Below are 24013 nucleotides of genomic sequence, written 5' to 3'. Positions count from 1 at the left end.
AATATTGATTAATTTAGTAAAGAAAAAGTAGCTGAAACTGATCTTTGATGCTCACACTAATGGCCTCTGGGCACAGAATGATTGCATTGGCGTTTGTTTGAAATGTAAATAATCCTTGAATCATTTCTTATGTGCCTTGTTGCCTTGGCTTTTAGCTTGCTTAGTTGGGGACATTTAATATTCAACAATATTATTGATCTATGTTGTATTATTTTCACGGTGAAGCTGCTTTGATACAATATGTAAAGCGCTATATAAATAAAGGTGACTTGACTATTTAAGGACATTCCTATTTCGAATATGTGATTGTGTATTGTCAACAAATGCATAAACATTCTGCATTCCATTTTATAGTGTGGATCACTCATTGAGACATTTAAACTGATTCTCATGTTAAAGAATCTGTTATCTGATCAAATAGGCCTTCATGCTACTGACCATATGATTTTAACTTTGTATCTCTTGGAACATATATCTGCTTGAGTGGTTTGTGAAGTTGCGAGATGCATCATCATCTCCTTTGTAAATAGTTCAATAGTCTCCGCTTTGCAAAGAGGTCAATAGGACAGTACAAAACGACAGAATGGTCTGTTTTTCTTAGCAATAGATAACTTTGAGTGCATCAAGAGCAAGACATGTTTGGTTAGGTGTTGTTTCTTAAGTGCCATATGCGCTGACTGTGGAGATGCATAGAACTCAGGGGCCTTATAGTCCAAAGATAAGATGAGGAGAAGGTACATCTAGGTGGGTGATCTTATATAAACCCTGTAAAATGAGAAGACTTCAAAACACCTTAAAATGGACATTTCGAAATCAGGAAAACCAAAATTTTCTTGGGGGGCATACCGCCAAACCCCCCTAGCAAGATAATTTTTGACAACTTTTATTTAGAAAACCCCTGTACATGTCAGTGTGATCAAACAACAAACTGACAAAGAAATTAGCCCTGATTCTTTTAAATCAACATAACCAACCAATATTTTCAAACATGTTCACGCTGAAATCCATTGCCTGATTTGTAAAGTATTTCTCTCTGTTTAAATAAATTGCACCAAGTGGAAAAAGAGCCTCTTTGGTGTAAAAACACATTAAGTAATTTTACGGAGCGATTTTGAATGATGGCCATTCACCATAAATAAGCCCCCCCCCCCCCCCCCCCCTATAAAAGCCAATTTAACCAATTACAAACATTTGAAAAAGTTTGTGATTAATACAAATTTGTTTTGACATTCGATTTGATCCCTTTCTACTAGCCTACTATATCAAAGACTTTAGTCAAGGCATAGCTTATGAAAATTAAATAGGTCGTGTTGATGTTTCTTGATGTGGATAACCTTTCTGGAGCGTCCGTGACCTAATCTAATTAATTTTAATGATTCGCCCAATGATGATCGTGTCTTTTGCGAACTACTGACTTTCAGCCAATCAGGTACGCGTATTTGGTGAACGTCAAGTTACGTGATTAATATTCAATCAGTAGTGCCTTCGCAATAGTAGTACTGACGTAGGCTATTTATCTTCTGCCCGGAGTCCCTTTATGAATAGCGGGCGCGGCGGTGCTAATCCTCACACATCAGTGACGTTAGTTGAAGAAGTGTTCACCTCCACTGAGTTTCTCTCCCAGAATCTGTACTATATCAGGTAAATTTGGACTTTACTGAACCGACCTTTACTTTTCGTCCGCAGAGAGGACTTTCTCCTGCGAATTCTTCTACTTTTTGTCCTGGCAGAGACTAATAGAAAGTTCAAAGTTGTATAATGTTTTCTCCTCTGTGGTCCTTTTTTTTGCAGAGGCTTGTTAGTTTTGAATAAAAGGAAACAAAACTAGTTTCCAATGAAGAAGGCAGTGTTGTTTAGTTTGTGGGGTGGTGTTCTGACCCCTCATCTTGGTCAGACTTTTGAGAAGTTTGAGGAAACCACTGGCGTTTCAAGGTATGTGACTGTGTTATTTATTTCTTTAAATTATATAAATAAAACACTTTATGTTGTTATATATTTTAACAACTTTTAGCATTTTGATTTAAGAGTATATTTTACCAAAATAACTGGTTTAAACGTATGTTTTTCTCTCTTTCTAGGGGTTTCATAAAGAATGTGAATGCAAAACTTGGCAGTGAGAATGCCTTGTATCGCTCAGAGAAAGGGAAAATCACCCTAACTCGGGTAATTTTATTTCATTCATGTTGGGTATGATTTATTATTATTGTAGTCAGTGTGCTATTCAGTATGTTTTACTACAGCAGGAAAAATTTGTGTCTGACTTGATATAACATGTATCCAGTCTGTCAGTACAACATAAATATTTGCTCATGTGTGTCATTGATTTCTGTTTACCTGTAGATGATTTCTGAGTTTGAAGCTGACTGTAAGAAGGTAGCGGCCGATCAGGGTCTGTCTTTACCTGACCAATTCTCAGCTCAGAAGCTTTTCAGTGTCATTAGTCAGGTAGAATTCAACAAGCCAGTTCTTGATGCCGCTGCCATCCTTCGTCGCCATGGTATGTTTGTTTTGCATTGAGAGAGAGAAATTAAGTTCTTAATACACGCCTTTTTTTTTCTTTCTCCAGAACTTGTTAATTTATTTACTTTTTTTAAAATTTATTTAATTTATTATACTTTTTCAAGTATCTGGACTTTATCAGTGTTTTTCTTTGGAAAACTTTTACTTCACAACATTCCAAAGCATAATTTCTTTGAAATAACTTTCTGATAAAGTACAAACACAGAGTAAAAATACTTAATTCTTGTCCGCCTCTCCTTTTAAGGCATTGCTACATGCGTCCTGGCCAATATCTGGGTGGACGACACCCCTCAGAGAGATGCCATCGCTAGGATTCTCTCCGTTTTGGAAAGCCGCTTTGACCTGGTTTTGCGATCCTGCCATGCTGGTGTCAGAATCCCCGAGCCAGACATTTTTAACAATGCCCTTGAGAAACTTGCTGTCAAACCTGAAGAAGTAGGTGCAGTAAATGAATTCAAAAGGTCTGCAGTTGAAAATTGGCAGCAGATTCAAAGCCTGCTAGTTAAGGATGTAACCAAATATTATTTTAATGTACTTGTTTAAGGCAGTCTGGCTGGATGTGGATGAAGAAAGCATCAAGGCAGCTGAAGGTTTGGGAATAACATCTGTTCAAGTCAAGGACATCACTGAGGCTCTTAAGGAAATCCAGAAGCTTACAGGAATAGAGGTGAGGAATTCTGACCCTAAACCACGTAATTCCCAATATGTTGTTTTTTATAGCAATCTTATTGATAACCTCTCGATCTATATGCGAAATGTTCTGCCCAACAGGTCCCCAGTGAGCTCCAGCCACCCTTTTGTAATCCTGAAAATGTCTCCCATGGATATCTGAATATTAAGGTAATTTATAATGTTTATTTTTTGTCATAATCATGCCAAAAGTTTGCTGACACACATAGTGTGCTGTTTGACAGAAGGGGAAATGAAAATGGTGTTCTTCTGTTTTTCAGCCTGGTGTGAAGATCCACTATGTGGACATGGGAGACGGACCACCTGTTCTCCTGTGCCATGGCTTCCCTGAGAGTTGGTTTTCCTGGCGGTATCAGGTGAGGAACATCAACATTTCCAGCGGATGCAACATGAAATCGGTCTGACATAGCTTAATGGTCAAAGATCAGAGGTGGTAACCCACAGACTCCAAAAGACAGTGTCATTGTTCAGATCAAGTCACTTCAGTTCAATGACTGTGTAAAGTTCATCAGTTATGAAACTATTTTAAACCGTTCTAAATCTCTTGTTTTGGCACGTTAGTGCTCATTATTACTTTTTCTCAATATTAGTTCATTTTAGTTGAATAATGGGTGATAATGTACTAATGGGACTTTATTGTAAAGTGTTATATTTTTTTTTTCTTTGTTTCTCATCAGATTCCGGCTTTGGCCGATGCTGGTTTCAGGGTTCTGGCTATTGATATGAAGGGTTACGGTGACTCCACTGCACCACCTGGTCAGTTCTAATTATAATACAGTGTATCTGATGCTTTGATTTTTCTTGCTGGGCCTGTCCCCTGGACCATATGGTGTAAACAACTTCATTCTAAGTGATTGGAGACGTCCTGCATACATTACCAATCCGCTTAAAACTAGAGATGTACCGATTAGTTTTCTAGGCCGATCCAGATTTTTCCTTGAGTTTGACCTGCCGATTCGATTTCATTTTTTCAAACCACTTTACAGCACATACAAATATTTATTTTCTATCTTCTCTTTAATAGAACATTTTTTTGAACGGATAGTCGCTATAAAACAGAACTATATAAATTACTCCTGGTGTGGGAAATTCACTCACATCTAAAGTGCAGTGTTATGGAAGAACCATTTCCTTTTCACAAAACAAACCAAAAGCAAACTAAGGCTACGTCCACATTAATCCGGATACATTTGAAAACGGGGTTTTCGTTAAAAAACGCTCTCCGTCCACACTAGCGTTTTCAGGTGTTTTCCGAGTGTGGATGAGAAACTTCTAAATTCACTTTACTGCGCATGCGTGAAACTTCACAAAAGCTCACTGAGATGATACAGATGGGAAAATAAATAATAATGTCATCGCACAATAACAGGATAATTTTATTTAGCAAAATATCTCACCATCACTGATGTGTCCAGATCGCATTCAGTCACCATATGTTTGGTCTAAAACGCAACTGCTCTCCTGTTTTGCCGACAGCAAATGTGAGTAGACTACATTATCTGTCATCTTTGCAGTGCTGTGCTATGAAGAATAGCAACATATTAAGTAACATAGAAAGTAACATATTTTAGAAATAGTGTAAAAATGAATAACACATAAAAGGCACAATACCGATAAACATGAATATCTATTGGTACTACATGGATCACATGACTAAACTTACGTCATCTTTTTGAAATACCTCCGGTTTCACAGTCCACACTACAACGCGAAAACGGCGTTTTCAAATTTATCCACTTTGGAGAGCGTTTTCCAAACGATACGTTTTTGTTGACTTAAAACGGCGTCTCAGTGTGGACGGAAGGCCAAAACGGAGAGAAAAATATACTTTTTCAAACGAAAACGTATTAGTGTGGACATGGCCTAAACTTCTGTATGAAAACAATAATGACAATAAAATAATATATAAATAAATATAGCCTTGCAGTATATAGATATTTCTCACTCACAGGCCTATTGCAATCACTTGTACAAGTTATATTTCTCAAACAGTTCTTCTCTCATCTGACACATGTTCAGCCAGGCTGGACAAGTGGAGCATGTGCAGGAAAACAATTGGGGAATAATAAACACAAGTTTAAATGCATACATTTTCTATAAATATTTTTGAGTCTTCATTTTCTCTTCTGATATAGCCTAGCCTACTTCAATTCTTGTTAAAACACACCAGACATGCAAATTCTGTGCATTTTGGGCACTTTTTGGATGAAATCATATTTATTTTGTCCATCAAAACTTTAATTGAGTGCAGTAAAAATAGACTCTGCGCCAAAACACGCGCTTCACTGCTACTCGCGCGCCGCTCGTGTCATAATTCACAAGGTTTACTACATGTCCACCGTGTGATGCTGATGTTTTGTGCGATGTTAATCATGCGGCGCCCGAATGCATTTGACCGGCATAAAATCGGATTATGTCAGACGGTCGCCGATCATGGCCGATCACGTGAATATCGTCCGATTCCAGTCACCAGCCGATCAATCGGTGCATCTTTACTTAAAAAGTAACCCTGCAAGCTCTCGCTCGTCTGCATTCATTTTGAGTGCAACGCCCACAACTTCAAATCCAGTTAACAGCTGATGTATAACAATCACATTGCATGTATGTCGCATTACAGGAGAAAAGAGCTGTCGCTACTTCCTTTTTCCTCACAACATGGAAGTATAAACCTCTGCCGAGTGTGTGTGTGTGTGTGTGTGTGTGTGTGGCCTGCGCGGCATGAATTTCCAGGTAACTGAAAAAATAAATGCCTTAAGGGGTTCTTGCATTCTTGTTCCCTTTTGATCTTGTTCCCTTCATACTGAGAGTAAAACCCTGTATCAGGTTGCTTCTGTGATGGGATTTGACGTCAAACTTTAATTGTGGGTGGAGTGACCGTGCATGTTTTGAACAATAAGATACGAGTCTGTGCTGTATTTTGAACATATGCTCAATATAACATGATCTCAAGGCCTTATTGCTTTTACAAAAGGATTACAATCCAATCATAAATATTAAGGGCATTTTTCATTAAAACAGTTTATTTAAGCATTTTAATAAGTGTCATCCTTAATATAGAACATATACTGTAGCTAACATTAACTAACGTTTATTACGCATTTATTAACGTTTATTATCACATCACACCCTTTGAATCATGTATTTGAATTATTGCCATCACGTCGTCGTTACAGGACTCCAAAAGCTATTAAAGCAACATATAAACAATCTTTCGTACCAAATGCAATAAGTCTTTTAAATAAAAGGAAGGAATTGTGATTGTGATTATTTTAATCGTACATGTTTATGTATTGTGTGTTGTTAATTGTTTTTTGTGATTGTAATTGCGAGACCAAAGACCAATTTTCAGCCAAGGCTGAACAATAAAGGCTTACTTACTTACTTATTTTAGTTTAGTTAAAGGCTTACTTACTTGTTTTATCCCCATCTGTCTGTGCAGACATTGAGGAGTACTCTCAAGAACAGATCATGCTGGTAAGCAAATCTTTCCCATTAAAACTTTGATTAATCTAGATTAAATCTGTCATGTTTCACAAAATTGATCATTTTTTTCTCTCCCTTGTGGCCTTTTAGGATTTGGTGACATTTTTGGATAAGATGGTATGTACTGTTTCTGCTTTCACATATACGTACATTCAATCACAGGATTATTGAGGAAGGCTCCTTATTATATAACAGAATATGAAAAACCTGGGTCAAGAGAACCGCTTCTAAATGGTTTACATTAAAGTACGCTAGACATTTCTGAATGTCTGCTTTCCTTAGAATAGCAGACAGAATAAAGTACTAAAATATACTGTTTCCTGTGCTGCTAGTGAATCTACAGTGCATCAGCAAAAGAAATGTTTTATGAGTTGTGAGTTTGCAGTTTGAATTGAGAAAGAATTCAAAGAGACATTGACAGCACATAATGGGGTTGTCTGTGCTAGTCGTACATATCTACGATTCGTGAGCGATTAATCTTTATGTGCCGTTTCTTTTTAATGAATAGAGCGAATGACTCACTCACCGAAAGTCATTTATATATACACTACCGGTCAAAAGTTTTAGATCGGTAAGATTTTTTATGTTTATAAAAGAAGTCTCTTCTGCTCACCAAGGCTGCAATTATTTGATTAAAAATACAAAAAAACCCCAGTAATATTGTGAAATATTATGACAATTTAAAACAGCGGTTTTCTATGTGAATATATAATTTATTCCTGTGATCAAAGCTGAATTTACAACATCATTACTCCAGTCTTCAGTGTCACATGATTCTACAGAAATTATTATAATATGATGCTCAAGAAACATTTATGATTATTATCCATGTTGAAAACAGTTTTTACATTTTTATTTCAGGATTCTTTGATGAATAGAAAGTTTGAAAGAACAGAATTGATCTGAAATGGAAAGCTTTTGTAACTTTAATCACTACCATTAAAAAGTTTGGGGTCAGTAAGAATTTATTTTTTATTTTTTATTCATCAAGGATGAGTTAAATTGATCAAAAGTTACAGTAAAGACATTTATAATGTTAGAATGTTAGATGTGCCACTGAAAACTGATTATTTAATCAGCAACAGCAATGATGTTGAAAATTCAGCTTTCAAATTACATTTTAAAATATATTAAAATAGAAAACAGTCATTTTAAATTGTCATAATATTTCACAATATTACTAATTGTCATTTTTTTCATCAAATAATTGTAGCCTTGGTGAGCAGAAGAGACTTCATTTAAAAACATAATATATATGTATGTATGTATAGACCATTTCACAAGATGTAAACAACACTGGTCCAGAAGCACTTCCTGTTTCAGTTTGTAACTGTTTTCTTTATTTCACATGTAAAGAAAACATCTTAAAGATGTTTGTTTAACTTTTTGATTCAGTTTTAAATGTTCTGTTGGTTGTATTTTATCCCAGCTTTTATGTAGTGTTAAAAAACTGAAACAGGAAGTGCTTCTGGACCAGTGTTGTTTACATTTTGTGAAATGGTCTATATATATATATATATATATATATATATATACAGCGCTTGACATTAACTTTTTTGCTCACTAGCCAATATGGCTAGTGGTTTTACCAAAATTACTAGCCACACAGCACTTTTACTAGCCACATTTTTGTTGTTGGAAAATTACGTTTTATATGATTAAAGTTGACAATGGCGCTTAAAACATGCTAAAATTTACTTATATCATTAGCTCTGATAAGGTTGTAAAGCTCCTTTTTTGAAAACATTGTCTATTAAGATAAACACATACAATATCTTCTTATTGTATTATAATAAAAGTTTTTTTTTTTTTTAAGAAAAAATCCACAATTAAGGCAACAGGATTTCAACTTTATATAGGACTATATGACAGTTTTGGGGACTTTGGATTGTTTGTTTTGCATCAGCATTTCCTCAGAGCTCTGACTTAATAATAATTATTATATTAATTATTAGCTCTGGTAGCCCTGAGTAACTGGAGATACGTCCACCTGAAACAATTTTCCAGATTATTCCCACAAACGCATCTCCTGCTTTCTTTCATGGCATGATTAATTTTATTAAAACATAGAATAAACTCTGGAAAGCTAGTTGTGATATGACGTGACATAAGGGCAGCCCTGCTAGTAGTTACACCGTGTCCCTTAATCATGAAGATTATTTTTTCTTTATATCGGCTACGCACACTCACGAACTGACTTAATGTTGATGTGTGTGTGTGTGCATGCGACCAGTCGTGTGTGATGATCGATTGACAAAAGTCTGGATGTCATATCCAGGTAGTACTCATTGTAGTGTCGTAGTGTCAAATGCAATTCGTTTGTCATCTCAGATGTTTTTGACAAGACTACAGTTTTTCAACTAGTGTAAGAGACTGTGTTACCCGCCACTGTGTTTCAAGACCGTTTCAAACTAAAAAAAGGAAAACTTGTTGTGCGTTTGTTGGGCCATCGAGTCTGTTTTGTGAAAACGGTGATGTCGCAAATGCATTACATGTTCAGTCTATGGGTGCGTAATGTTTCTTTACAAGGTTACATCACCAACTATGGGCTTGGCATGCATAAAACAGCATTTTTAGACATTATTGTGGATCTTTGTGAACGCACGGGGATCATTTTTACAACATTGTTGTCGGTACGCAAAAAACGTTTCTGTTTTTAGCATATTGTTGTTGTATAAATTCGTTTTTTACCTCTCAGAAAAAAACAATATGTTCAACTGAACTGAGGCTAAATGACCCAGAGCAGTTCCCCTTTTTCATTTGAGTACAGTGTTCATGTTGACTTCAGCTTGAGCGAATGTGTGAGCAAAGTGTTAGGATGGCGTTGCCCATTGTTCCCTGAGTTTATTAAAAGTATCACAAAGCCATGTGTGGCAGCAGAACTGAGAGAGACAGACCTCGAATGAATGAGACTATATCAGGATCTCTACTTTCAGCATGCAAAAGGAATTGCAATCATATAATATCATATATTTTATAAATGTTTAATCTAGCAGAAAAACATTTTTTTTTCGTTTTTTTTCAGTTTTTTAGGTTATATCATGATAGAAAACTGCTTTTGCTCAGATACAGTAACACTGACGGGTTTAGGGGTGTTGGTTCACTATCTCCGTTGAACAGACCAGTGTATTTGCAAACTGTAGTGCAGATATCACCTGATTTGCAAGTGTCTGTGATAAAAATAAGTGTGAAAAAGTGGTGCAACTGTTAAGTGAATTTGTCATGAAATGTGTGCATAAGTTTGGCTTGTCTTTTCTGATTTTGCCATTGATTATTTGAAGGAATATTAAATATTTCTACAGTTTGTATATTCTTTTTGAATGTAGACATTCTTTTTCACTAGACCGGACCATATCAATGTCTGTTATGCCTAGTTCACACTACATGATTTTAAAATGTCGGGCTGAACTGTGCAGTTCACACTACATGACTTGCTCTCAGTGAAATCATGAGTGTTCAAGTTGTTTAGCTGTTCACACCACACAACACAACGTGATTGATCCACAACAGGAGGTAACTCACTACACGAGTTAACAACGCACTACACAGAGAACCACGATCGGATGATAAGAGCATATCATTTGTGACTCAATGAGAGCTGTTTCAGTACTATAATAGGTCTAAATCCTGAAAATAATCAACCAAATAACGAGTTGACAACAACACGATTCTATCTGGTCTAGAAACCATGTTTTGTAACGAAAAACCACGCAATAAAACGAACCAGAAATGACGCGAAACTGCAGAGAAGAACACAACACGCGAATATGGACGTCAGACAGAAACTAGTGCTGCACACTGTTTGCTCGACGATCTGCTCTGAGAAAAAAAAAATGCAAAAAGAAAAAGTAAGATTTACCTGGTGTCCTCAACCCATGCGTTGCTATGATTGGCTGTACTCATGACATCACTGAGATTGAGTCGCGCGACTGCGCGAGATATCTAGCATGCTAGATATTTTTCTGAGCTCGGTGACCTGTCTGCGAGCTGTCTGCGAGCTGTCTTTGATGCGTTGTTGGCTCTTTCACACTAACTGATTGGCGAGCGTTAATCGTCCGCTAATCGCCCGCGATTTGCACGCGATAACACCCTGACTTGTCGGCGACTCAACGATTTGCAAATCGGGCTTAAATCGGGCTTAAAATCACGTAGTGTGAACTAGGCTTTAGCTATGACGTATGACTCCTTCAGCATGTTCTTGGTCAGTGACATGCACTGTGAGACATTGTCCTGTAGGCCACATGAAGTAAATTCATCACAGTGTCCTTGGTCGCATTTGTCTTGAGGTGGTGGCCAAGGACATCAAAATATGATGGTTAATGACCTCTAACAGTAAATATAAATGGTCATGCTCTGTGCTAGTTTCTTCGTATTATTGCAGTATTTTTGTCTGGACAGTTGCCCTGTTCAGCTTTTGCGCAGCCGCTGAAATGGGTTGATGTCTAGTGTGCTTGGTCATCGGTACATGGTCCATGAAACACCATAAATGATTTTGAAGAGAATCTTTGTTTCAGAAAGAACTGTATTACTAATTGCATTGAACAAACCTGGAAGTACACTAGACTAGATAGTATGCAAACACCCCCTTCTAACTATAACTTGGCTATAATGGTCATTTCTGTGAGGACAAATGCTTAACAGGGCTCTAGATTCCTTTTTTAAACCTTTTTGTGGCACTGGTGCGACCACCACGTTTCTCAACTGATAAGAGGTGCCATTTCTGTTGCATATGAAAAATAGCAAACGACAAGTTACACATTTCACTTTCTGCTTCTCATTTGAGCTGCGCAGCGTGGACCGTTTATCGCTGCGAGATCTAGTGAGATCATTGTTACCTGAAACCGAAACTATTAAACATTTTTGTTAGTTGAAATAAAGCTAAAATAAAATATAAACATTAGATGAAAAATGTTGCCTTGGTGACTAACTTAAATAACTTTATGTTGAAACAATAAAATTATTAACTGTATATAAATAAAAATGGAACAAAAAAATGTAATGGTGTTTATCATGACAACTCTCAGTAGATTTGTATGTTAATAGATAACATGGTAATGGTATCACGATGTTGATGTACACAACTGCTTCTTCAAGACTGTTTTGCTGTCTTGACTTGTTTAGAATTGGAATTATGAATATGCAAAATCTTATATAATCTTTTTCTTTCTTTCAAAAATCTTTTTTCGAACTTTCTATCTTTTTAAGCTCACTTTCTTTCGTTATTTTGTCTTCTGCATTTCTGTTTGTATTTAAATATTTTGCTTTGAGTGATTTTATTTATGTATCTTTATTTATTTAAGTATTTTGCCTTCAGCCATTTGAATTTGGAGGGAAAATAATTTACAATAAAACTTCTTAATATTCCTAAAACATAGTATATTTATTTTATAAAAGTATATTTGATTATATTTTTGAAGTATTTTACCTTCAGCAATTTGAATTTGGAGGGAGAAATAATTAAAAATAAGAGCTTAATTGAAAGTATTCATGAAAGTACATGTATAATGTACAACATCCATCCTAATAGTCCTAAAAATAGTATTAATATCTATAGTATTAATATTAATAAGTTTCTTTTAATTTTGGACTGAAATTTGATTTCTATTGTCATGACATTTCCTTCAATCAACTTCAAAACAACAGTAGTTGAACATTGTGCTGTACAGCAGAATAAATATCTTAAAGGACAATTCCGGCGCAAAATGAACCTTTGGTCTAATTACACATTGTCAACCGTTATCTGAGATTTGTTTTCATGATTGCTGAATGTAAATAGTTTTATCTCTAAAAACAGTTTAGCCTATAACGCTAGTATAACGCTAGTAAGTTATATAGGGCATAGAGTATGACAAATACAAATCGCTTGTTATTACCACTAACAAGACTCAAAATAGCCCCACACTAATACGATAGCATAATAAGGGTCCCTATATACAAACCGAAGCATTGAGAACTTTGTCAGTGTCCAAACAGTTTAATAAGAAGATATTTTATACACACAGCCAACTTCGCGAAAACAGGAAGAAGCCATCTTTGAAAAATAGTCTCTACCAGTCGATCTACGAACGCCGATCCAAGTGCGCTGAACTGTGCAGAATCTCATGGTCCGTTGTTTCCGGAAGAAACACAAACACGAACCGTTTTCTTCTCTTCAATATGTACACGTAGCCTACTGTTCGCACACACCTTATCACCTTATTCACATCTCACCAGCGCACTTGGATCGGCGTTCGTAGATCGACTGGTAGAGACTATTTTTCAAAGATGGCTTCTTCCTGTTTTCGCGAAGTTGACTGTGTGTATAAAATATCTTCTTATTAAACTGTATGGACACTGACAAAGTTCTCGATACTTCGGTTTGAATGTAGGGACCCTTATTATGCTACCGTGTTACTTTGGGGCTATTTTGAGCCTTGTTAGTGGTAATAACAAGCAATTTTAATTTGCCATTACTCTATGCCCTACTAGCGTTATGGACTAAACTGTTTTTAGAGATAAAACTATTTACATTCGGCAATCATGAAAACAAATCTCAGATAACGGTTGACTAGGTAAAAATGTGTAATTAGACCAAAGGTTCATTTTTCGCCGTAGTTGTCCTTTAAAAAAAACAAGACTGACCGCAAAGCTAATGAGAAAAAGGGGTGTTTACATCGAAACCACCAATTTGACCATTCCACATTAAATCAAGGACACTTGTAGGCCAGTGAAAACAGGTAGATTTTCAACTTAGATTTAAAAACAGACTCAGTGGGTATTAGTCTTAAAGATACAGGAAGACTATTCCATAGTTTTGGACCAATAACAGAAAATGCACGGTCACCTCTCGTCTTCCACCTTGATCTTGGAACCATCAACAATCTTTGTTTTGATGACCTCAGTGATCTAGTAAAATTAAATGACTGTTTGAAATTAAAATTTCCTTGTGAAATTCCCCCAGTTTGATGAGTTTATAGTTGAGTGTTTCTGCTCCGCAGGGCATCCCTCAGGTCACTTTGGTGGGCCACGACTGGGGCGGTGCTCTGGTGTGGAACATGGCTCAGTATCATCCTGAGAGAGTGAGGTATTGCATTTCAGAGAATCATTAACTAAATGGTTAAAGAATAAATGTCATCATATTGCGGTGCACATTGAACAGACATTCACACTTTTGCTTTCCGTGCTAATCATTTACTTTTGACACGCAGGGCTGTGGCGTCCCTCAACACACCCCTTTTTCCTGTGGATCCAAATACAAATCCAATGGAGAAGCTCAAGACCATACCAATCTTTGATTACCAGTTATATTTTCAGAAGCCTGTGAGTATCACCATTGAATTATGTGATGTTCATTGTAAGTGATTTTATATATATTAGAAATAATATTTATATTTATTATATTTCTCAACAAAGTTGTATTTTTATTAACTACATTAAAAAAAGATTAAAAAAAATACTCTTACAAATGTATTGCTCATTGTTAGGTAGTCCATTAAGTAATGGGACATCACTGTAAAATGATGCATCTCATTTTCTGCATGTAAATATTCTTATTATTTGTATCAGGGTGTTGCAGAGGCCGAATTGGAGAAAAACCTTGAACGAACCTTCAAGCTGATGTTCTTTGCAAGTACTGAGATTGTAAGTTTCAGAGTTTAACTTAACATTAATTCAATTTTATTTCATTAGAGTTAATACAAAGCAGAGAAAGAACCTTCATGCATCCAAACAATGACAGTTCATTCATAGAGATCTTGTCCGTCAAGCTCCGAACAGAACCTTAAAAGCTTTGGTATATGCACTATATTCCATATATGTATTAAGGCATCGTCCCAGTAATGTTTGTGTATGTGAAATGATCCTTTAAAAAAAGGTTTTTGGCTCAAAAATTATGTTCTACCTGTGAGTGTTTATGAAGTTAAAACTAGATTCCCCCAAGATCATATTCTTACTAGTATCATAATAAGATGTTAAAACGAGCCATAGTAATTGTTGTTGAACTAGCAAACATCTTGCCTGAGCAGGAATCTTGTGCACGAGATCTAAAGTGATAGGGTTATCTGTTAGAAATGTGCATTGTTTATCACCGGCATTCTAAAAGCCAGTGCTGATTGGGGATCAAGGAGGCGAGCTGTGCGGTTGGTGCTGAATGACCTAGCATCTTAATGAGGGCCACATAAAGGGCTCCCATCCAGGACTCCTGATCCTGGAGTAATGAATCACTAACCGGCCGGCCATCACTCAGGCGCAGGTCACACACACGTGCATTTTAATGACTGCGGTGTCAGGGCAGATGGGGATCTCTAGACACAATCCCCTTCTGCTGCACGTCTCACCCATAAAACGTGGAAATCACCGGTGCACGTCAGCGGAGACACTAAGCCAATAATTGCATTCACACGTATCAATGCCATTTGTCCAACAAAGAGCAATGTTATTTATGTGTAACTTGTGTTGTAATGTGGTTGTTATGTCTTTGTAAAATTCTGATCTCAATCAATCCAAGTCTGATTTTTTTTTCTGATTAAGCCCGTTGCACGAAATGCTTGAATCTGCACGTTCAAATTTGTGTATTATCATCTGGGTAGGTTTTAAGTAAAAGGTAAACTAGCTGAGGTGGGCAGTGTTTTTCAGATGCAGTATAAACGTTACGCTGGTTGAAAGGCAACCACCTGCAATATGTTCTCTTTTATAATCTGTAGGATTCATTTCCCAAGTTGAACACTGCTGGAGTCTGCCAGAGAGGTAAGAAAGTACACCAAACTATGAATAACATCTGGTATTCGTATTAGTTGATGAACAATGGAGTAATTGGCCGCATCATTAGCTTCAGCAATTAAAATTTGTTTCTGATATTCAGTCAGCTTCGGATTTGGTTTCATGTTTTTGTATTGAGAAATGAATGCAAGTTTGATTCGAGTCGCACTCGAGAAGAACTGTTTGTGTACAGAGCCTCACAAGCCTGCACGAATGCACTGTCCTTATCGTTGTGTTTTCCTTGTCTGCTCTTTTGTTTATCAGGTGGATTGTTTGTGGGGTCGCCTGATGATCCGCCCAGAAGTGCTATTCTGAGCGAGTCTGCTCTCCAGTACTATGTTCAGCAGTACACCAAGAGCGGCTTCAGGTACACTGAGAAAATGGGCTCCAAAATGGGTATTTGTGTCTGTGCTCTTATGTGAACATGAAGTAGGACAAACTAGGATGTTCCTGGAACAACCCTTACCAAACTATCATTTCCACAACATGACATCATGACTTTTGCGTAAACATATACGCCACTTTCGAGTCAGGTGGCGTGTCATCTCTACGCATTTTGAGCTATCCGCGTGTATGCGTGTATGTCTACGCCATTAACGTCCGCGTCATTCCGCGTGTCTGTACACGCAGTCAAATCTCCACTCATAAATGCCATTAACCCCAGTGACGGTTAAGTTTAGGGATGGGGTTGAGGTAAGTCATATCTTTTTTTTTCCTAGGATGGCAAGGGAACAGTTATAAATGCCATTAACCCCAGTGACGGTTAGGTTTTGGGACGGGGTTGAGGTAAGTCATATATTTATATAACGTTAAGTCAACGGCGTTCATAAACACGCTGAAAGGTGATTATGCGTCTTGATAGCACGCCAAAAATGGAAATACGAATTGGCGTGGCATACACACGCTACTTCATGAGATCAGTCTGCATTTCCATCATGTTTTACGCGGCACGTGTAATGTTAGAGGTTATGATTGATATCAATGGTCCAGTAAAGGATATTGCTATTTGAGAATGAACAATCTGATTGCATCTGTTCTTTAGTCAACAACTCACTGATTCAAATGATCCTCAAAAGTCTTTCAGTAGTGGGCAAGCTGATGTTTGCTGTGGTGTAGTGCAGGATATACAGTGTATAGACCATTTTGCAAGATGTAAACAACACTGGTCCAGAAGCACTTCCTGTTTCAGTTTTTTAACACTACATAAAAGCTGGGATAAAATACAACCAACTGAATCAAAAAGTTAAACAAACATCTTTAAGATGTTTTCTTTACATGTGAAATAAAGAAAACAGGAAGTGTTTCTGTTGTTTACATCTTGCAAAATGGTCTATAACCACTTCTTGTTCAGTTGGCATTGCGTATACTCGCTTCTAAATCCTCTCTGATGCACATCATTTAGTTGCTATGCCCATTTAAATGATATCATTTTTGGGACCTGGGTATTTAGAAAACCTTCGTATGGCCCTGATATGCAAAAATACTAGTGATTCGTTAAGTTCTATTGTATTCATTATATTCTAGCTGTATTCTATAGTCTTGCATATTCAATACTAATGCAAGACTAGTCTTAAATGTCACTGTTTATAACACAGAACGTTCATCCCTTGCTGGGACGCTTAAAGGGATACTCCACCATTTTTTCATATTGAACTACCGGTATGTTATTCCCTTAACTAAGACGAGTTGATAAATACCTCTGTCGTCTCGGTGCGTGCACTCAATCGCTCTGGCACGTGAGACACTTTGATCGCCACTTTGATCACACTTAACTAGCCCAGTTCATTCAATATGGGCCAAGCAGAGACGCGACCAAACACCTCCACGTTCTCCCTATTTAAAGAGTAACTAAACCAACTTTTTTTAGTTAATGATCTGAAAGAATGGATCTTTATTAATACCAGTCACTGATTCGAGTAACTTTTATGGCATTTGTTTATAAAGTGTTCTATTTCTACAATATATGGTGCAAAAACATCGTAGTGCTGCCCTCTTCAGGTTGAACGGTGGCTACTGCAGTTGAATTTTCCTATTGGATGTTTGCGGTCGTACGTGACACAGCGGTTGTTGGTGACGTAGGCAAGTTCCATACAAAGAGATGCGTCTCAGGTGCACGCCCACTTTTCCAGCATTTTTCAAATATTGCCAGTGGGTGGAGTCAGGCTCTGACCAGGGGTTTAGTTACCTTTTCAGGGGTTAAGTGTATACTATATTGTATGGCGGAATACCACAGCAAGTGCTTTGGAGCACTTCAACTCGGCGCTGTAATATCATCACTCAGACTGATCTCATGAAGTAGCCTGTGTATGACACGCCAATTCGTATTTCCATTTTTGGCGTGCTATCAAGACGCATAATCGCTTTTCAGCGTGTTTATGAACGCCGTTGACTTAACGTTATTACTGTATATATAAATATATGACTTACCTCAACCCGTCCCTAAACCTATCCATCACTGGGGTTAATGGCATTTATGACTGTTCCCTTACCATCCTAGGAAAGAAAAACATAGCTCCCCTGATGTAGTTCTACATTTTGCTTTGTTTTGCTCGGACATTTGACGGCGGACATTTGACGGAACACTCCAACTTTTTTGGATTTTACCTTATTCACTGTATCTCCCAGAGCTAGATAAGTCCATACATACCTTTTTCATCTCCGTGCATGCTGTAACTCTATCTGACGCACCCGCCGCTATAGCCTAGCTTAGCACAAAGACTGGATGTAAATGGCTACAGCTAGCATAATCCCAATAAGAGACAAAATAACGCAAAAATTCTCCTATTTACATGTTGTGATTTGTATAGTCACAGAGTGTACAAATAATAACAAGGTAATATGAGACAGATATCTTTTAACCGTATAAATATTGGGAACTATATTCTCAGAAGGCGAAGCACTGCTACGGTGAGTCTCAGGTGCTTGCGGTTATCACTCCGCCCAAGAAGCAGTGCTGCCTTCTGAGAATATAGTTCCCAATATTTAAATGGTTAAAAGATGGCTATGTCTCATATGACCTTGTTATTTGTACACTCTGTGACTATACAAATCAATGACTATGCAAAGACTATGCTAATATATGCATGCTCATGCACATGTTGTCACTGAGGGTCTTGTTTTGTCCCAGGGGTCCTCTGAACTGGTACCGTAACGTGGAGAGGAACTGGCGTTGGATGAGTTCCAGGCCAAGGGGCAAGGCAAGTGTCCTCACCGTGCTCCGGCTCTCTGCCAGCAAACAGATCTCTGACACACCATCATGGTCAGAGATACCCCAGTGCCACTTATTCCAGCAAATACACACCACGTCCAGGCCTGAGGGGAGCAGATGGTGTCTGTTCCCTTTGCCCCAACATCTGGCCATCTATTACTTGAGCTCAAGTATTTAACTCTTGGGGAATTAAATGGTTCTTCCTCATTTGCTTTCTGTGCATATGCAGCATTTTAAAAACTTGATATACCTTATGAAATTGTGATATTCAGCATGTACCAGGTGATTCTAATGATAATGATAAAGGATTTATCTGGATTATATTCCACCCCAAAATCAAAGGGGGGGAAAAATGATATTTTTGAGAAAATACTGTATGTAGTAAGAAAATTAATCCCAAAATCTTCATTTTCTTCATGCATAAAACATAATATAATGCAAATTTATCTAATGAATCTGGTGCATTGTTTTTCATTCAGTTCCTTGATTTAAAATGCTTCTGCCATTACAGATCATGATGCCAGCTTTAATGGTGACCGCAGGAAAGGATCCTGTTCTTCTGCCAGTCTTTGCCCAAGGCATGGAGAACCTGGTGAGACAGCTTTCATTATGTTAATTCTGCGTTCACAATCACGTCATGTCGGAATTAACATAATAACAGTTGTTCATGTCCGCAGACTCAAATTATTAGCGTCTAGAAAAAAGACGTGAATATTTCCGACACTTGCCTAAACGCAGTGATGTGTGATGTCGTTCAGTAAACTGGATGTCTTGGATGTTTTCTGTCTGAAGGTCCCCAACCTCACCAGAGGCCACATTGAGGAGTGTGGACACTGGACTCAGATGGAGAGGTAAGGCTCACTGGAAACTGATGTTTCAATCACAAAAATAATTGTCACTTCCTGAAGGATGAGGTCATTGAGGAACTGGCTTTTATTAGTTAAAGGTTTTTTTTTTTTTTTACAAAAGACTTACCAGATGGAAAATGATATTGAGAACACAGGGTAAAACTATGAACCGATCGCCGTTTCAAACAACATTCCCTAGAATGTTTTATTTCGAAACATTTGAAGAAAAAAAAAACAAAAAAAAAACAAAAAATAATATTTTAATAAAAAGTTTGAATAAAAGTAATGCTACTTTGCTTGTGGAAAAATATTATGATTGGCGTCTTTATAAATTGACTTAATTTTATCCACTATGTGAAGGTATTAATAAATGTAATTGGGATATAAAAATATACTGCATCACAAGAATGACTTTTTACAGATATGTTGACATTAAACATAATCAAACACTCATAAAGCAACAAGTTACATGCCTGAACGGCTCTAAAACTACAGGGTGCTGCTGTTTAAATGTCAGCAAGGAATCAGGAATACTTGGTTCCAGTAAATTGGAGAGAACAAAATAATTGACGGACTGTCTGACCTTTTGTACTTTAGTTCACTCTTGTGTAATAATAATTGATAGAATAAAAAAGGTTAATACAATGTCAGGTTAGGCTAGCTGGCTCACGTGGGTGATGCACGTTTGAATCTTCGTCCTCCTCCCCATCAGTCACTCAGATCAAATGCTACACTCATTTCTGTAGTAAATAGTTTGATTGACCGTGTCACATGATTCAAAGATATTATATCATACACCTTGTACCAGGTAATTGTCATGAAAACGGGCAAGGATATATATATTGCATCAGTTATATTTCACACACATTTTTTGAATCATTACAATATTTTCCTTTCTGATGGTATAATAGTAAAAAAAAAAAAGGTTCAAGGTTCTTGCTTGAAATAAAATGACCGTTAACTGAAATAATTGAATTATATAAATAATTAAGTTACATTTATTTTATTTCAGCTAGTTGACTAAAGGCAACATTTTTTAATTTCATTTAACTTGATGTACAAAAATAACTAAAGCTAAAACATTATTAAAAACTATAGACTTTTAACATTAATAAAATAATGCTCAACAAAATGACTAAACTTTAAAATTAAAAATGAAAAGAAAAATTAACATTCCAAATTAATTCAAACTATAACAGTATCTCAATACTAAAATATCAGTGCTGTGACATTTTCACAAAACATTATCCTAAAAATTATCCTTATTTGTGCATAGATATTGATTAGTTCAATTGTTATCCTTTTTATGTGGATGGAAAATGACTGACACATTGCTTTGTCAAGTTAAACCTTGGAGATGTACATCGGAAACACACTGCATCATCGTGTTGAAAGCATGTTCAGAATGTCAACATTATTTGACTTATTTTCTGACACATTATTTTCATTGTTATTCATAAGCCTTTTAGAGCTTCTTTGGTTGGCGTTACACCAGCCCTGAGCATGTGAGACTACTGAAATGAAGGAAGGCCAGCACTCTTTACACTTTATCAGTTTTTTTTTTTATAGAGTAGAGCATTTACTATCAGGACTGGTGTAGGCATTTGGTTTTAAATGAAGGATAGATCAAATACAAGGTTTCCATCATTGAACAGGGTCAGGTCAACCAACCAATCACATAAATAACAGTAATTTGACAGAAACATCCTCCTAGAGTATCCATCCTCCGAGCAATCTAATGCTGGACGAATCTCGCATAATCTGTCACAAATCCATCCAGGTCATATTTCATTATATAATCAACAAAGAAACTGTTGCATATTACAGGCTTTTTAGAATAAGGGGCTTCAGTAGAGGAATTTTAATGTCATGTGTCTAAATAACTGACCTGTTTCCAATGCATTTCCACTAAGTCATTTTTTTTTTTGTGAAACCGTTTTACTAAAAATGAGCCACAGTGTTGGTCGAAGAGTGAAATGTAACTTACACACTTTTTTTTTAAGGGTGACAAATGACTGGACAGTTAGCAGACAGTTAGTGTCAAAATCCAACCACTAACTGCTCTTTCCTTTCAGGGCAGGTGTGAGTGCGTTTTAAAGCTTTATTTAGTTAAACTGGGCTGTTTCAGATCGATTTATCAGATTTTGGTGTCTTCTGTTTTTCACAACAACAAATTTAGTCACATATACTTGGCCTATATTTGACTGTGGAAAAACTTGACAAAAGAAAATCATTTTTGCTATGTGAATGTGTCTTCAGAAACATAACGGTTATGTCCTTGTCAGGGTTGTTAATGTGCATCTAATTACCAGAGCAGACAGCGCGTTTCAACAGTCCTCTCCACAATGACCCCTTGCAGCCGTAAATCATTTTAATATCTCTTGACCCGTCCACCTTTCCACCCTCCACTGAACTTCAGCAATCAAAAGATGAACGCTGACGATCTGAACCTGTAAGCTTCATTTTCAATCCAGGACTTGTGATGTGACCTCCGTGAGCCCATAAGACAAACACACTCTTTAAGTGTCTGAAATTGTGGATAATAACTTTTACTATTGAAGATCTCATTTAGAAAAAAAGCAACAGTTAATTGGACCTTTAGACAAAAAACAAAAAACAAAAAAACTTTGCATTTAAGAACATGGAGCTTATACTTGAGAAAACACCTGTTGTTAGAGGCCCAAACTTAGCAAAAATATGCAATTTAATGCAGTTTCTGAAATTCATGACCAAAAAGAAGATTAAATTCTGATAGCTTGTAATGTAAATCAATGAGATCTTTATAACAGACTACTTATAATGCACAAATATCAGCTGTCACTCTATATCTCCCAATAATATGTCTTATGTAGATGATATTTAAATGCTTAGTTTTATGATCAAAACTCTATTGCATTGCATTATGTGTTAATATAATGATGATCAAGAGATGAACAAATAAATGGTCCTTTAAAGCCTGATGAAAAATACATTTTAACATGATTATCCAAACATCATTATTTAGAAAAATTAAGTAAATTTAAGTTGCTTCAGTCCATTAAGTGTTCACCTTAAAATATAACAATATAAAAGTTATTCTTCTGCATACTTAATCAAAACAGTGGACGTTTTTATTACGTATAAACTTGTACCAGACAATGTAAAATAAAGCATATAGTAGACGGAGTTTGAATATATTTCACATTTTGGGTGCGCTGCATCTGTCACTATGGCAAAGGTTTGTATCATGTTGATAATTTAGAGGCTTAGAAATGAACATAACAAAAATGAAACAGTAGGCTTTACAGGGTTAATGATTTGTTTAGCATGAGCTATAGTGACTATGGCGTTAAAATCATTAGTGAAGCTTTCTATCACATGATCCGATTAGTCCAATCTCTTCCCTTTTCTCTCTTCAGGCCTGCAGAGCTCAATAAACTCCTCATCTCCTGGCTGAAGGAAACACACCAGAAATCCTCGATCCCTGTTCATCCCAAGTTATGAGACGATCGTCCTGATTACGAAAAAGAAGTTTATTCAAGTGTGCCATGAGTATACTTCTTTTAAACTAAAAATAAGAAAGTATACTTTCAGTTTATTTTTCCTGTACTTCTCAGAAGTATACTATATGTACTTCTCAGAAATATACTTCAAATTACACTTAAGTGTACTTGACTTATACTGAGAGAAAAGCAAGTATATTTGTCCTGTTCTTATACTCAATCTTTTGATCCAGAAATACTTAAAAGTATAATTAAGTATTCAAAGTATACTTGTATAAGTATTACAGTAAAAAAGTAAACTACTAGCATACCCATAAATTCACTTGCAGTACACATGAGATGCATAATTATGAACTAGTTGTGCACTTACTGTTACACTTATAGTACACTTAAACATATACTTTTATGTACTAAAAGTGGGCCAATTTAGTCCCAAGCGGTATTAAAATAGTACACTTACAAGTTTACTACTAGTACATAGTGACATTATACTTACTACATAATGTATACTTAAAAATATACTACATAAAATGAACTTGAAATATACTTCTTTTTCGTAATACGTGGGTGAATGAACCGACTCAGCTAAAGTGTACCGGTACTAATGTCCAGGCTTGCTGATCATAACATAATAATAGTCCATTGTAATGAGTGAATTACAGTAGTTCTCTGTCTGCTACATATGAAGTCTTTTGTAATGTACTGTAATAATGAAGATTTTCTAAAGGCAGTGTCTATTTTATACTGTGCAAATATATTCACTTTCAAATATATTTCACCTTTTCTACAAATATTGTCCATTTGGTACGAACAGCATCTGTCTAAACAAGATGCTGTTTATATTTGATGCAAACCGTTAATAGCCACTGCCTTTTTTTAACCCAAATATTGATAAATCTAATTTCATTATGAATTGTTTTTATTAACAGCTTTGCTAACAAAAAAACAAAAAAAACAATAAATAATCATTTGCTTTGTAAAAAACTGAATCAATACTGCTTTCTAAAAAAAACAGAGTTATGTTTGCAACAAACATTGATGCTGAC

At 36.3% G+C, this 24013-nt stretch overlaps 1 protein-coding gene across 1 annotated transcript; it reads left to right on the top strand.

The window, feature by feature from the left end:
- The first annotated feature begins 1487 nt into the window (after positions 1–1487).
- ephx2 (epoxide hydrolase 2, cytoplasmic) lies at positions 1488–23369 on the top strand. Its single transcript, XM_039674299.2, has 20 exons — positions 1488–1641; positions 1792–1932; positions 2079–2163; positions 2341–2497; positions 2765–2955; positions 3065–3187; positions 3292–3360; positions 3471–3566; positions 3888–3966; positions 6650–6684; positions 6784–6810; positions 13671–13756; positions 13881–13992; positions 14239–14313; positions 15375–15417; positions 15694–15796; positions 18557–18626; positions 19149–19229; positions 19430–19488; positions 22884–23369. The coding sequence occupies exons 2-20, from the start codon at positions 1835–1837 to the stop codon at positions 22966–22968; spliced, it is 1674 nt and encodes a 557-aa protein (XP_039530233.2). The 5' UTR covers positions 1488–1641; positions 1792–1834; the 3' UTR covers positions 22969–23369.
- Positions 23370–24013: the final 644 nt, after the last annotated feature.

The sequence above is a fragment of the Pimephales promelas genome, chromosome 15, assembly GCF_988280905.1.
Source record: "Pimephales promelas chromosome 15, fPimPro1.hap1.1, whole genome shotgun sequence".
NCBI lineage: Eukaryota > Metazoa > Chordata > Actinopteri > Cypriniformes > Leuciscidae > Pimephales > Pimephales promelas.
This window is presented reverse-complemented; position numbering and strand designations above follow the sequence as displayed.